This window comes from Ranitomeya variabilis, chromosome 2 (genome assembly GCF_051348905.1).
Source record: "Ranitomeya variabilis isolate aRanVar5 chromosome 2, aRanVar5.hap1, whole genome shotgun sequence".
Lineage (NCBI taxonomy): Eukaryota > Metazoa > Chordata > Amphibia > Anura > Dendrobatidae > Ranitomeya > Ranitomeya variabilis.
In genome coordinates, this window is record NC_135233.1 from 795,751,282 (window position 1) to 795,766,516 (window position 15,235).

Consider the following 15,235-nt stretch of genomic DNA (forward strand, 5'->3'; position numbering starts at 1 on the left):
ATGCCTTCAGTGTGAATGTACAATTTTCATAGTCATGAAAATACAGAAAAATCTTTAAATGAGAAGGTGTGTCCAAACTTTCGGTCTGTACTGTACATACGTCGACCTATATGAGCTGCAAGAATGCATGATATGAAGCTAAAGCAGGTAAATCTAATCCCCTGCATGTTACCTGCAACCTGCCAGATGTTTCATATCAGTCTTTACCTTGAGTGGTGTTCACACCTGCATATGAGGCTCTCCTGGGAGCCTTTATTTCTGATTTCAACTCAGCGATATATTTCAGCAGCCAATAGAGATTAGTGGAACCCATTTTAAATCAAAGGGGTGTACAGGATACCAATAATGTTGGTCAAGCAACACATTTTATCCTGCTTTTCTGTTGCTGTAATGGAACACAAAAAGAAAACTTACAACACAAATGTGAACTTCACCTTAAGCTGCATTCACGCATCCATGTGAAATGTCCATGTGCTGCCTGATTTTTTGTTGGACAGAATAAAGACCCATGGAGAAGAATGGATCTACAGTAGTTAGACTTCGGCTAAAATGAGAAGGAGATCCGTGAAGCTCAGAGCATGTCCTATTCTGATCTGATTTTGAGGACCAGAACAGGAAATATTCAGTGGATCTGCACACTGTCCAAGAAAAAAATTGGATGTCACATTGACACTTTACCAACGTGTGAATCCAACCGTAGACTGCACTGTTGTAGAGTTTGCTGAAAGACTCCATGATTTTGATTTCCCTTCTTCAGCTTCAGACCGCACCTGCTGCTAGTGAATGAATACTAAAGGTGCGCAGTTCATGTTATTCCTTATTTCCGTTTTAGCATCAGCAGTTGTGGGAAATCGACAAACTGCTTTATTCCCAAAATGGCTGTCTTTGCATGTGTAAAGCTAGTCATAGACTTGGTTCAGGAAACACCAATCCAAAAAGATCTGGCTAATAAACTAATGCCTAAACTTACTCAGTTTAAAAGCTGGGGCACTAGTCCAAAAACATTTTAAAGGGGTTTTCTACTAGTTTGATATTGCTGACCTATATATAAGATAGGTGATCAATATTAAAAAGATAAGGGTCCAACACCTGCCACCTCCAATAATCATCTGTTATCGCCTCTGCTGGAAGCCAGATGTAACACGGTTCCATGATACTGGTTAATGGCCACTGCCAAGTCCTGCAGGTCGGAGCCTACTCAATGAATAGGAGCTGATCTGTAGTAGCGGTCACAAAACAGTGTGCCAATCCTTTAACTCTTTACTTCAAGACATTACCAAAGCTGGCAATTATTCTAAAGGACAGGTCATCAAATTAGTGGAAAATCCCTTTTAAAAAAAAAACCACCACAGAAACGCGTTCTAATACAGCAATCCTAAATTGGAACGTATTAAGAAGATGTCTCATTACTTAGGGCATGCAATATTATTGGTATATGGCCAGCATAAGAGAGGAGTGCTCTTTAAGAGTAAGATCTTAGGCACTACAATAGAAATAAAGCCTCTTTCACACTTCAGTCGTTTGGCGTCAGTCACTTCCGACAAAGTGACGGATCGACGGATCCGTCACAATTGTTGAAAAAACGGATGTAACGGATCCGTTTTTTTGACGGATCCGTTACTCGGGGGTTGTATATACTTTTTGGAGCATGCGCAATTGAAAAAACTTGAAAAAACGGATTGGGGCGACGGATCCGCCAAAAAACGGATAGGGGGCCATTCTATGAAATGACGGACGCGACGGATCCGTCGCGATCCGCCATTTCAACGGAGACAAAAAACATCTAGATGAACGTCAATGTCTAGATGACGTCCGCTAAATTTTGACGGATCCGTCGCATGACGGATGGAACGGACGACCATCCGTCACAATCCGTCGCTAATGCAAGTCTATGGGGAAAAAATCGGATCCGTCAAAAAAAAAAACGGATCCGTTTTTTGAGGAAAATGACGGTTTTAGACTGACGTCAAACAACTGAAGTGTGAAAGAGGCCTAAAGCAACATTACAATAATAGAATCACACAAAGTATAGAAAAAAGTAAATAAAAGCACAAAGTCAGCCAAGTCATTTTGCTTTATGGGCATATGGAAGCTCTGGGATTTAATGACATTTTAATTTGCTCTCCGAGTATATTTAAGTAGTCATTCACCCATAAAACAAAGAAGCATGCAGAGCAGCTCATCTCTACTCCTACGAGATAGTTTAGGCATGCTGTATTAGGCAACAGCCTTGGAAACTGCAGAAAATATAAGAAATTAACAGAGTTTTAGGAAATTAAAAGTGGCTTCCTCATATACAGCATGTACTTGAAAAGTCACCGCACGCTTGTCTACACAACATCAACGCTAAGCTAAAAAGAATTGCAGGTTACACAACATATACCTCGTCTTCCTGATATTACAAGGGAAAGGCACAAAAAAAAGCAATTTGGAGAATTAATTTCACTGTTCACTTTAGATGCAGGAGTTTACAAGCACAATGATCAGACTATTGGCAAATGACCCAACAAGATTGGAAATTCGGCTTCGGTATTTAAAAAAGTTAAGGCATTCTTAATTATAAAATGTATTAATGCAAGAAAAATGCTCTGCTTCACAGCGAAAGCTGAAAATTCGGATAGGGATCGATAATAAGAGAGTTACTTTGATTCTTATTATTAAAAATAGAGTATTAAAGCTTAAGATTTTCAGAAGTGTTGCATCATCCGCCCCAAAGTTTACTAGATCTATTTCATGGTCCATTAAAGTGTATTAGACTTATAACTACTTAGCAAAGGAGTTCTAAAACCATAAACACCAGATTCACCTTGGTTTAAACCCCCAGAATATTTTACGCTAAATACTGCCAGAGAACAATTTTCTTGCCTGGAATTCCCATCCGGACCAATAATACTGCACAAAACACTTATTTCCCATTGGGTCAATGATTTTTACATTTCTCTTCCAGAATCAATTCTCACAAATCATTGAAGGGTTATTCCCATTATACTGATGAAGAAGGACTAGAGTCCTGTTCTTGGTATCAATGAAAGCCCCAGAGGACAGGACCCTGATCGATCATGAATACTCCACTCTGCAGAGTCCAGCCTTCCAATTGAGCAAAGCGTGTGCTTGCACGCCTACAAACCATTCATTGCTCAGCTTTCTCCGGCAATCTCATAGCCTTCAGCCAGCTGAACATCTGTGTTCCAGAACTTCAATCTCAGGATCACCAGGGGTCCAACCCCCAGAGATCAGCAAGTTTGACCCTAAACCTAATATCACACTTCCCTAAGGTTAATCTACAAAATGTCATAGGGACGTTCAGTATCGTCAAGTAGTATGACAACTTTGGGTTGCTTCACGGCCACCGGAAAAGAATATGTAACAAGTTCATTGTAATAACATTCAACTAAGATCATTTCTTAAGAATTATCCACCTTTTGGGGCAATTTTTTTTTATTATTGCTTACATGGATTTGTGACTACAAATCATTTTTTCCAATTGGGTTTCATGAAAATGTTGCATAGTTTGGCTTTTACAGGCTCTATGCACATTTAAGTTTGGTGTGGTCTATGATCAGAAACCAGCTGAGAGGATGTAATGTAGAAGAGTAACAAAGATCCACTCAGACCTCAGAATTAGCCCACTGATAGTTCTCAGTTAACGCATTCTGCAGCCTATAATCGAGTGTGCAACAAAGAGGCTACAGACGACAAAATTATTTTGAACCCAAAATACATACCGTACATTTGAGCATTAAAAAATTGCCCCAAAGAGTGAACAATCCCTAAATAAGTGAATAAGTCGAGGGTCATCAACCCTTATTAAGGCTCCACACTCACACATACCTAGTGACTTCCTAAAAAGCCTGCAATGCCATACAGCATTAGGTGAAAAACAACGGCGTCCTCCATTTATAAGCTATTTTACCGAGATCAATCAATGAATCTGTGTCACTGAGCTTGAATGTCAGTTTCATTCAGAAGCAAAACATGGGCAACACTCCTGGACCAAAACGAAACCAGAGAGGTCAAGGACATACAAAGCTTTGTTACGTCTCAAGCCAACAGGGAAGCGATGCATAGGAGCTACATAAAAAGATGACTGACACGTCTCTTAGGCTAGGTTCACATTGCGTTAGTGGGTGATCGCTAACGGACAGCGTTGCACGGCGAAAATGTCGCAATTAACGCCGTGCAACGGGTCCGTTAGCGCACCCATTGACAGCAATGTAAATTTCGCCTGCAGCGCATCACTAGCGCGTGCCTTTTTCGGCTCGCGCTAGTGATGTGCCGTTCTTTTGTGACGCGCCTCGGACGCTGCTTGCAGCGTCCGCGGCGTGCCCGAGGTCCGTTCCCCGCTCTCGCAGATCGGGGATCTGCGAGAGCGGGGACGTTAACGCGACCCCTGAACGCGGCCCCTAAATAAACATTGCGTTAGCGCAATCCGCTAGCGCTAAACGGATTGCCCTAACGCAATGTGAACCTAGCCTTATCGGGAAAGCATCAGGTGTAAGAAGAAAAAGCAAAACATTAATTATAGGCCAAGTGTGTTCAGAACTCAACCAGAAAAACATGATGTCAACATCTGACACAGTAAACAATTGTACCAAGGCCCAGCAGCTGCAAAGAAGTGATGGAGTCTATTCAATCCAAACAGCTGAGCGTATCCTACACACAGTGATGACAGCGTACATATTTCAATTAGCCTTTTCTCCTCTTAAAGATCTTCTGTGTTAATTAAAAAAAACACACTATCATAATACAGAATGACGTCATCTCTGGGTGTTGTTTTTGGGTGTACCCTTAAAAGGATTGCCTCACGCTTTTTTTTCAGGAGCACCCAGCTGCTCTGCCTCCTGCTTGCCAGGGGATGGTACGCTCCTGAAGACTTGGGACACTGCCCCAAACTGTTTCCTGGCTAAATCTGCAAGCAGAGGCACCTTTACCTCTTTAGCATTGGAGAAGCATACTTCAGCAATCCAGCCACTTTCAGTGCAGCTTACAAGTGCAAGACCCTCACCTTGGAAACTAGCAACTGTAGAGGTGGCCAATGTGCTAGGCAACAAGACGTAAATTATAAAAGCTAAGAACCCCTTCACTCTTTAGCATTTTTAATAATAAAGTAAATTGTGAAATAGCTTGCTTTTACAAGCACTTTGCAATTTTACACAATGGAAATGCTACTTTACACACTGGAAATCTCCAAGTTACCACTTGACAATCACTTTAGTATAAAAGCTATTTAGAGAATAATTTCATGGACAATACCTCTGGACTCTTGCGGTTTTGGAGAATCTGCTTATCAGTGTCCTTGGAAGCAAAGTACCTGGTGCAACCACGATTCAGATACTGTGAAGTAAAAAAAAAAAAAATAGATGAGCAGTTACAATGGAACCTCTCTGAGACGGCAATCCAAATTTTAGAGAGGGAGTCCTCTAAAAGAATTCAGACAATATACATCTATGTAGAATTCTATCAAATCTTATCAAGACAAGCTCAAAAAAAAAAATAAAGATGAAAATGTTCATACAAAATTGTAGACTAGACCTGACATTTTGCTTTTACGGCCTTTGGCTCAATCTCGAGCCATGGCAACTTGATAGATGAATGATCTGATCTGTAGTAAGATCGATCTCATTCAAGCCTGGATATGTTCACCAGGGTCTTCTCTGCCATTATATTAATAGTATCAAGCCATCGGAATGCTAGTATGCCTCTTTGCCTTGTTCCTTCTATTCTTCCGACCATGAAGTTCCTTCTACAGTCGTTGACGTCTTTATATGATGTGCCCAAATTAGGCAAGTAATGGCCTGGTAATCCTTGCTTTGAATGACATGTCTGGCTTGACTTGTTCCAACTAGGCCACCATTTCTTATGGCAAGTCTACACTATTTTTCTGAGGTCCCTTGGCATCAATCAATAGCACTTCATCTACAGTGGATGGATGACCATGAAATATTAATTTCACTCCTAAGGAAGATACAGTTGGTGTAACACACCGGACTTATGCCCCTCCGCTTATTTCTTTGCATCCTTTTGGGTACCACCACAGGTAACACACCCATATAGGTTTTCACATCTGGATTGGTATATATGTATATGTATATATATATATATATATATATATATATATATATATATATATATATATATATATATATATATATATATATATATATATATAGTGTTTTTTGTCTTTTTTTTTTTTTTTACTTCTTCCTAGCTGAATTTAATATTCATTTATTTTTTTCCATTATGTGATTAATTGGCCATTATTAATGTATGTCGTGAGAAGAATTGGGTCTCCATATATATTATTATTATGTAGAGTTCTGTTTTGGTGATTTTGCACTTTGCAGCAATTTTGGATGATTTTATGTTATTCACGTTATCTAATTAAAAGGAACCGGTCACCCCCAAAATCGAAGGTGAGCTAAGCCCACCGGCATCAGGGGCTTATCTACAGCATTCTGGAATGCTGTAGATAAGCCCCCGATGTAACCTGAAAGATGAGAAAAAGAGGTTAGATTATACTCACCCAGGGACGGTCCCGCTGCGGTCCGGTCTTCTTACGATGACGTCCTCTTCTGGTCTTCACGCTGCGGCTCCGATGCAGGAGTACTTTGTCTGCCCCGTTGAGGGCAGAGCAAAGTACTGCAGTGCGCAGGCGCCGGGAAAGGTCAGAGAGGCCCGCTGCCTGCGCACTGCAGTACTTTGCTCTGCCCTCAACAGGGCAGACAAAGTACGCCTGCGCCGGAGCCGTAGCGTGAAGAAAAGAAGAGGACGTCATCTTAAGAAGATGGAAGGCCCCGGACCGGACCGCGACGCCCATCGGACCGGACCGCCTGCCCAGGTGAGTATAATCTAACCTCTTTTTCTTATCTTTCAGGTTACATCAGGGGCTTATCTACAGCATTCCAGAATGCTGTAGATAAGCCCCTGATGTTGGTGGGCTTAGCTCACCTTCGATTTTGGGGGTGACAGGTTCCCTTTAACAAAGCAATGTTATTTCAGTTCATTTAGGCCATTGAATTTAATGCTATTGGCTGGCTAGTGCCTTTTTTACAGATAGCTATGTTTTAAAAGGAAACGGTCAATAATTTTTGAGCAGCATGAATCAGAGACTGGATGCATGATTGTAGCCAGGTATAGTCTTCTCAGAAACAGTCTAACGTTTCAGAGAAGATATAATAAAAAAAGATAGGCCAGGGATCATAGTTGGAAACTAGACTAGTCCTGCAGCAACCCCGTCCAAGACCCACTCTAGGTGATTAACAGGTCTCTTGCTATGGAACAGCGCTGGGAGGAGCCAGACTAGTCTGGTTTTTGGGTATGGCCACTTATATCTTCTAACTAAATCTTCTGTGAAACACTGGAACGTTTCAGAGAAATTTATACCTGGCTGGAATTGTGCAGTCAGACTCGGATTCATGCTCCCAGAGGTTTGGACAACATGAACTAGCTGACAAGTTCTCTTTAATATACAGACTCTGTTTTGGCTGTGTGACACCGAACCTGCTTATTAGTGTGGTGTCGGCCATATTCATTTGCTATTTCCATAGAAGAAAAAGGAGTGGCGGCATGACAACTCTGGTGTCACTTTTCACACAGTAAGAAACAAATAACATCTCACCCAAAGTTCCCTCAACCATTATCAGATTGTTAATAGTCAAGCATGACATGATAAGATCATTATTAATTATTGTGCTTTGGTTATATAGCACCATCATGGAGTGTGGGAGGAATCCGGAGAACCCAAAGGAAACCCACGCAAACACGGGGAAAGATACAAACTTTCAGATGTTTCCTTGGTGGGATTTCAACCCAGGACCCCAGGGCTGCAAAGTAACAGTGCTAACCACGGAGCCATCGAGGTTTCAGTATCATCAGCTGCTTAAATGGGTTGGGCACGCATGATGCCGCCCAAACTGACATTAGCCATCTAGACACACCATGTCACACCGTCTGGAACAGTATTCCTGCACATCCTCTAACATCTGACACTAGAAGAGTACTACTACCAAATGTACTGGGTCGAGCGTCCCTCTGTCATCTTATTGGTGATGTAGAGTCAGCCTGAAGCACCGCTTGTGCAGACAAGAGATAGTAGTTGTCATAAATGTCCAACAACTTTATGTTTGCAGCTTCTTCAACAACTCAGGTAGAAGGAGAAGCAATGGCAGTTCTCTAATAATCCTATTAGTGGAATCACGCCATTTCTAAACTGGTATCGGTGGAAATTAGAAGACTAAGAAATGTATTACAAACTAGAAATGCAATACTCCAAGCACTGCAATTTTTCTTTCAACATCGATACAGCTTAAATAGAAAAAGGCAAAATCAAACAAAACAAAAAAAAACGCTGCTCATAGAGATTCGTCAGTACCATGAGAAGACGGTTATGGGAGTTTACTAGGACTGAGCCGGGAAAATTGGTTTAAGGTTTAGCTAATCGTTTAGCAGCTGCTGGAGAAGCTGCTGTCAGAAACAGATCTAATCTTTAAAACCCTAAGAAGAATCTGCAATTAAAAACATATCTCAGCTTCCATCGTTCTGCAGGAATCCAAGTGTTAAAGCACAATAATAAAATGGAAGGTGGCAAACGGCACATTATTCCTGGTGATGCACCTAGCACACTCTAATTTTGGGCTTCAGCTGCACACAGGGAGAATAGATTATTATATATCACCAGAGACATCTACAGCACTGGAAAGTAAAACATCTCATTCAGAAGGCCGGCTACAATTTGTCTTGAAAAGTAATTGCAGTTTCAATAGAGCTGACATTTCGGTTTTCAGTCTCCAGCCCACAGAGACGCCGTGCCAAAGAGGTTTCAATTCAATTTGAATCATCTAAGAGGTCTTTTTTTTCTCCTCGCTATCAGACGTTTCTGTAAGAGTAATGTTCTCGGACTGCTCGGTGCACACATCAAGCTTTCTAAGCCCGCTGCTGTAACCCGACTGCTCTCTGATGACTAATCAGCAGTGGTCCGCTCCGTCAGCAGGAGGAGAGTGTAAGGGTCATTTATTGAACCGTCGCCAGCCCAATGAGTAGATCTGATCCTTCGGACTACCGCTGTCTACACACCGGAAACATATTCTGGAATATGAGATTTCGTATGTGAGCTCCAACAGAGCTCCCCAACAGCAGGAGAGAGCAAAGTAAAATACAAAAAATAATAATTGCCTAAGTGTAGGAATAAAATTAAACCATGAAACACTGATTTGAAGAAAGACATCTGGAGAGCTGTGAAGGTAAAACCAGAACTATGAAGCCATCATTTTTAACATAAAAGGTATTCTGGCTGTAAAAACTTCTTACCAATTTTCACCAGGTGTTAATTGGTATGTCATTGGTAGTGTGACGTTTACAGCGTTTAGTCTTAAAGGGAACCTATCAGCAGGATTGTGCACAGTTACCTAAACACAGTGTTAGGTCAGCGCCGTTATACTGATTAAAATAATACCTTGGTTGATGAAATCCGTCTTGTGGTTGTTGTTTAATTATTACTTTCAGTTTTGAGTTAATGAGATTCTCGCGCTCTGGGACGGCCTGTGGGGGGTCTACATGTGGTGCTTTGATTATCTATTCATCAGTATGGCTTGTGACTGGTCCCTGATTCCTCAGTCACCTGCCCCCTGTTTTACATAGTGATAGAGATATATATATATATATATATATATATATATATATATATATATATATATATATATATATATATATATATATATATATATATATATATATATATATATAGATAGATATATATATCTTGAGAAAAAATCCTCTTCTGCAGACAGGTGCCAGCGGTGGTGCACTGCAGCACGATCGCATATAAAACGTGTATGTAATCCTTTTCTTTCATGTTATCCATAAAAAAAAAAAAAAAAAAAAGGTTGAAAAAGACACGGGCCGTGCCTGCGCGGTAGCAGCTATCAGCGATCCGATAGCTGCAACAGCTAACGCAACGGTGGTGCCACCTTGCTAGTGGAAAAAAAAATTACCTCCTCCAAGATGGTGCCGCCAGCGCTTGAGCAGTAGCAACTATCAGATCGCCGACAGCTGCTACTGCCATTTTAGTGGAGACAATTTTTTTCTTTAGCAAGATGGTGCCACCGGAGCCTGCACAGTAGTAGCTGCTCCTTGTGCAGGCAGCACCATTTTCAAACTGATTTTTTTTTATTTAGGAATTTATGGATACCATGAAAGATAAGGATTACATACACATTACATATGCGATCATGATCCAGCTCACAGCTGGTGCCTGCAGATGGGGATTTTTTTTCTTTTCAAGATATACATATATGTAACATTCATTATGTAAAATAGGGGACAGGTTACTGAGGGATCAGTGACCTGTCAGAAGCCATACAGATGAATATCTACTCAGAGCCCCACATGAAGACCCGCCCGCAGGCCCGCCCCAGAGCACAAGCATATTACTAACTCAAAACTGAAAATAAACATTAAACAACAACAACCACAAGACGGAATTCATCAACCAAGGTATCATTTTAATCAGTACAATTGTGCCAACCTGACACTGTCTATAGGATACTCGGCACAATCCTGCTGACTGGTTTCCTTTAATTATGCCAGACGTATTGTTCAGCAGGTCAAGGGACATGAGCCATTGTTTATTTGAGCATGTACGTTGACTCTTGTTGTATGTTAATTTGTGGAATGCCTGCTGATTACGTATTGCATCAGGCCCTGCTGTGTATTAGTCTGCACAACTTAGGGTACTGTCACACAGTACCATTTTGATCGCTACGACGGTACGATTCGTGACGTTCTAGCGATATCGTTACGATATCGCAGTGTCTGACACGCAGCAGCGATCAGGGATCCTGCTGAGAATCGTACGTCGTAGCAGATCGTGTGGAACTTTCTTTCGTCGCTTGATCACCCGCTGACATCGCTGGATCGTTGTGTGTGACAGCGATCCAGCGATGTGTTCGCTTGTAACCAGGGTAAACATCGGGTAACTAAGCGCAGGGCCGCGCTTAGTAACCCGATGTTTACCCTGGTTACCAGCGTAAACGTAAAAAAAACAAACAGTACATACTTACATTCCGGTGTCTGTCCTCCGGCGTCTCAGCTTCTCTGCACTGTGAGCGTCTGCCAGCCGGAAAGCGAGCACAGCGGTGACGTCAGACGTCACCGCTGTGCTTGCCGGCTATGGCGCTTACACAGTGGAGAGAAGCAGAACGCCGGGGACAGACACCGGAATGTAAGTATGTACTGTTTGTTTTTTTATTACTTTTACGCTGGTAACCACGGTAAACATCGGGTTACTAAGCGCGGCCCTGCGCTTAGTTACCCGATGTTTACCCTGGTTACCGGGGACTTCGGCATCGCTCCAGCGCCGTGATTGCAACGTGTGACCGCAGTCTACGACGCTGGAGCGATATTCATACGATCGCTGCGACGTCACGGATCGTGCCGTCGTAGCGATCAAAATGGTACTGTGTGACAGTAGCCTTAGGGACAAGTATGCAGGTTAATTGAACAATCGAACAAAGAGGGATTACCTCCCCCCCACCTTACCCAACCCTGTGGGAGAATATCCTGAATGGGCGCTGTGGGTCTAATTCTCTGGCTCCCTCTCCAGAGGGACTCTTTAGGAACAGCCCAAGGGACCATGGGTTCATCTGGTGGAATACAGATCTGCTCCACTGCCTGTCACTGAACACACAAAGGCGTTTGGAGAACCCAGGTTGGGACACTTGGGTCACCTGGCCACAAACCTCACTGTGCTCGATCAGCCTCCTAAGTTTGCAGCTATCTGCTCTGTGTGGATGCCAGCCAAAAGCGGGATGCTATGGGTTGGGGTGGTTGACTCTTGATGCTCCAAAGTCGCAAAAGTTCTAATCCCTAGTGAGCCAGCAGGAGGGTGAGATTCGGTCATTTGCACCATCTTGTGTACTTGCTGGGACTGTACTATATGTTCTTGAAGGCTGGAGCTAGATGCACGCACTACGGTCGTGGTATCCGTTGTCTGGAGGTGCATAGACTGACTTCAGATTATATCAGCGATAGATACAAAAACTGTGGGTCAACCAAAAGTTGGAAGACAGTGGGAATCGACTGGTACGGTGGCAGTGGAACTACTAGCCCAGGGTTGGGATCCTGTGGAGTGGGAACATAGAATTTTGGCCATCTATCTGGAGTTGCTGTAAAACCATTGACATAAGGAATAAAAAATAGTAGGCAAAGTTAACCAGCCTAGGTGATTATTACAACCCACAACCTCAGATATTCACAGGGAGTCCAATCGCTGAGAATCCCACAGATCCCCCAGATAGAGTAGCCCTAATTTCTTGTGTTAATTGAAAAGTGGTTCAACAGGTAACCCACGGCTCTATTCACTGTGTAGAGGACTGCCAGATATGCAGTAATTGGTGATAACTTTAACTTATTTTTAGCTCAACAGCAAACCCACAATATATTAGGCGTGGGATAGAGAGCAGAGAACCCACTGCTCCTGACACTTCCCTGGATAAAGCAATTCTTTTCGAAGCGTGCATCGTGATCGGTGAGTCACTGGCTCTTTATACGATGTATATGGTATTAAACATTTTTACATTAGATGCTTTTTGAATAGCCATATTTTCCCTTGATTTCACAAGATCTCCATTTATGACAAATTTGGTATGTGGCTTTACTGCTTGCCTCATCTCCTGTCCTGAATATAGACTTTTTTTTAAATACATTATTTATTGCTATATTTATCCATCTGAGTTTCATGTAGATAATGGTCTGGTACATTATGGCGACTGAAAAATAATCTGCAGGATATATGAAGTACATTGTGACTGGGTAGGATAGTTAAATATTTTCTAGGTGTCCCCACTGTTGGCCTCACTTACGTGGTCTCATTATTTAAAAAATTTAATATATTTTCTAGTACGAGTTAAGTTATATATATTTTCTATCTGGTAGGTATTTTTTCCTCTATTGGTGTTATGGGCTGGACAAAAGCCAATAGACAGGTAGCAAACATTAATTTAATTGCTGATACTGCCAATATTTTGGAGTTGTTTTAATTTTGCCAAGCCACTAAAAGTCAAAGGATTCTGAAGTGGCTTAAGAAGAACTACACCCATTGGTATTTGGTATTTTTCTGCCATACAATTTAACCCAATTCAATCAAGTTATGAAAAACATCACAGTCCAAACACAGAAGTTTAGGATCCTTTGGACAGTAAATTTATCAGCCTTATGGGAAAACATTGATCTTACAGCTACCCAGTTTGGCCTAGACAAGTTAGGTCACAGCATCCACACGGTGACATCAGTAGTCACGGCCATGTTAGTAATACAATCTAGAAGTAAAAGTCACACATGCAAGCTGTGCACATTAGTTATACATACTCTAAAGTTATCAGGGGAACTCAAGAAAAGCTTCTGACGAATCTCTTCTGGTGCACCAGCACATAACCTGTAGAAGATATGGTAATTCCTCTCGTCTTGTCCTTGCACGCAGATTCGAGACTTTTCCAGAAGATAGTGCGACACAAATCCCCCTACCACAGAATACTAGGAGGAAAAAAAAATAATCAAGGAATTAAAAAGGTAATAAAAAAATAAATGAAAAACAAAAATCACAATTATTAAGTGAAATAAATAAATATCTGTAAAATAATATAAAAAGTTACAAGACTATAAAGTCTAGCTGGAACCAACCACCCATAGAACATACACAGATATAATAGGCATTCATCCCCATGGAAGGTACGTTATTGGATACAAGGTATCACGTAACACAAAGAATATATTTTTCTTCTATGTCTTGCCCAAACCATTGAGTCTGAAGAATGAGTGCATAAAGCACATTACATAGCTGATCTCATGGACGTCTGGTGCCATTCGGCTGGAAAAGGTTACTCTCATTATCAGAGTTGGGTCCTCCATAAAGTGCACTCAGCAGTGGGATAACCTTTCCTGTGATTGCACACCTATACCTGGGACACTTGGGATCACACATATTATTTGTTTTCTATTTATTTGGAAAGGGTAGGTTGGGAGATCAGTTTTGACAATATTAAAGGTTGTCACCTCAAACTGCAGAAGCAAATTCAGGAGAAAGGTCACAGAAAGGTGAAAAACAGTTATATCTCCTCATCCCTTTGCGTTTTTTTATCAGCTTTATATGAAGCCTACATTTATCACTGTGGTGATAATAATACAAGAATAGTCATGGTTCCTTCTGGTTAAATGCCAAGACGTGATTGATAAGAGAGTTCTGAGGGACATGAAGAAAAACAAATTACAAGTGTCAGTGTTCTCCCTGCAGTATGGTCAGAGATAATATTACCCAATCTCATTATAATATTATAATATTGGAGACCTTATGGCCCCATAAACATTATTTGACTGATATGTCTCTTTTGACTTCCCAATACTCAGCTATGTATTCCTGGATGATCTGTGAAAGAGCTGCAGAAAGAATTGGCCTTTGAAATTCCAATGGCTGGATCCATTGTCCCCAATATCATTCGGAGGGAGTCATGAGGATCTCCAGACACAGACTGTTGGCCGGTTCGGCTGAATTTAGTCTCCTGTATATGGGGGACTTTAGTTTGGTTGTACAATTTTACAATGATCAGTTAAAAGCTTGTTTAGCCAACAACCGTATATCTTCTGAATGTACAGTCAACTCAGCCGAGCATGGATGTCTTCACGGTAGGAATAGAAAAAAATAGTCTGGTGTCTCGCTCTTCTGCATAAAGAGATGAGCAGTGCCGATGATGTGGTGCCTTAACATATCTGCTGCGAAGTGTGCACCTGTCCTATTTATTAGACTACAACACATGGGCAATACGTGTTGATCGTGGATTCATCCAAGCAAATATGTGGAGATACAACGTTACCAGCACCAATCACCTTTCGGTGCTGAAATGAGTACCCCCAGACAACCTCTTCATGGTTAAGGTAAGAGAAATCCAATCACCTGGTCTGTATCTTCCATCCATGTACACAAAGTAATCGGCAGGTTGGGCCAAATTTAGGTGAGTTAATTACAAAAAGCAAACAGATAAAGGTCTGTTTAACAATAGCTAATTGGCCATTATAATTTAATAGCCGGTTTTCACAATAAAACCTCACTTCAGATACTCATGAAGGATCCGGAATAGATCATTCAGTGTACATAGTCTACTGTTGCTCTCGGCAGTGCAGGTCCTGTTTACACAGGAAGACATGCTGCTGAGAATGATGATCTTTTTGGCAAACCAAAAGTTCATTT

General features: G+C 41.5%; 1 protein-coding gene across 8 annotated transcripts in view; it reads right to left on the minus strand.

Annotated features, from left to right (window-relative positions):
• Positions 1-15,235, minus strand: part of MYO6 (myosin VI) — a 278,543-nt gene that overhangs the window by 161,029 nt on the left and 102,279 nt on the right. For all 8 annotated transcript variants that reach the window (XM_077289865.1, XM_077289864.1, XM_077289863.1 and 5 more), the window contains exons 9-10: positions 13,363-13,527; positions 5,254-5,334 (exon numbers count right to left, since the gene is read on the minus strand). In XM_077289865.1, coding sequence (XP_077145980.1) covers positions 5,254-5,334; positions 13,363-13,527 — 246 coding nt within the window. The remainder of the gene's footprint in view (positions 1-5,253; positions 5,335-13,362; positions 13,528-15,235) is intronic.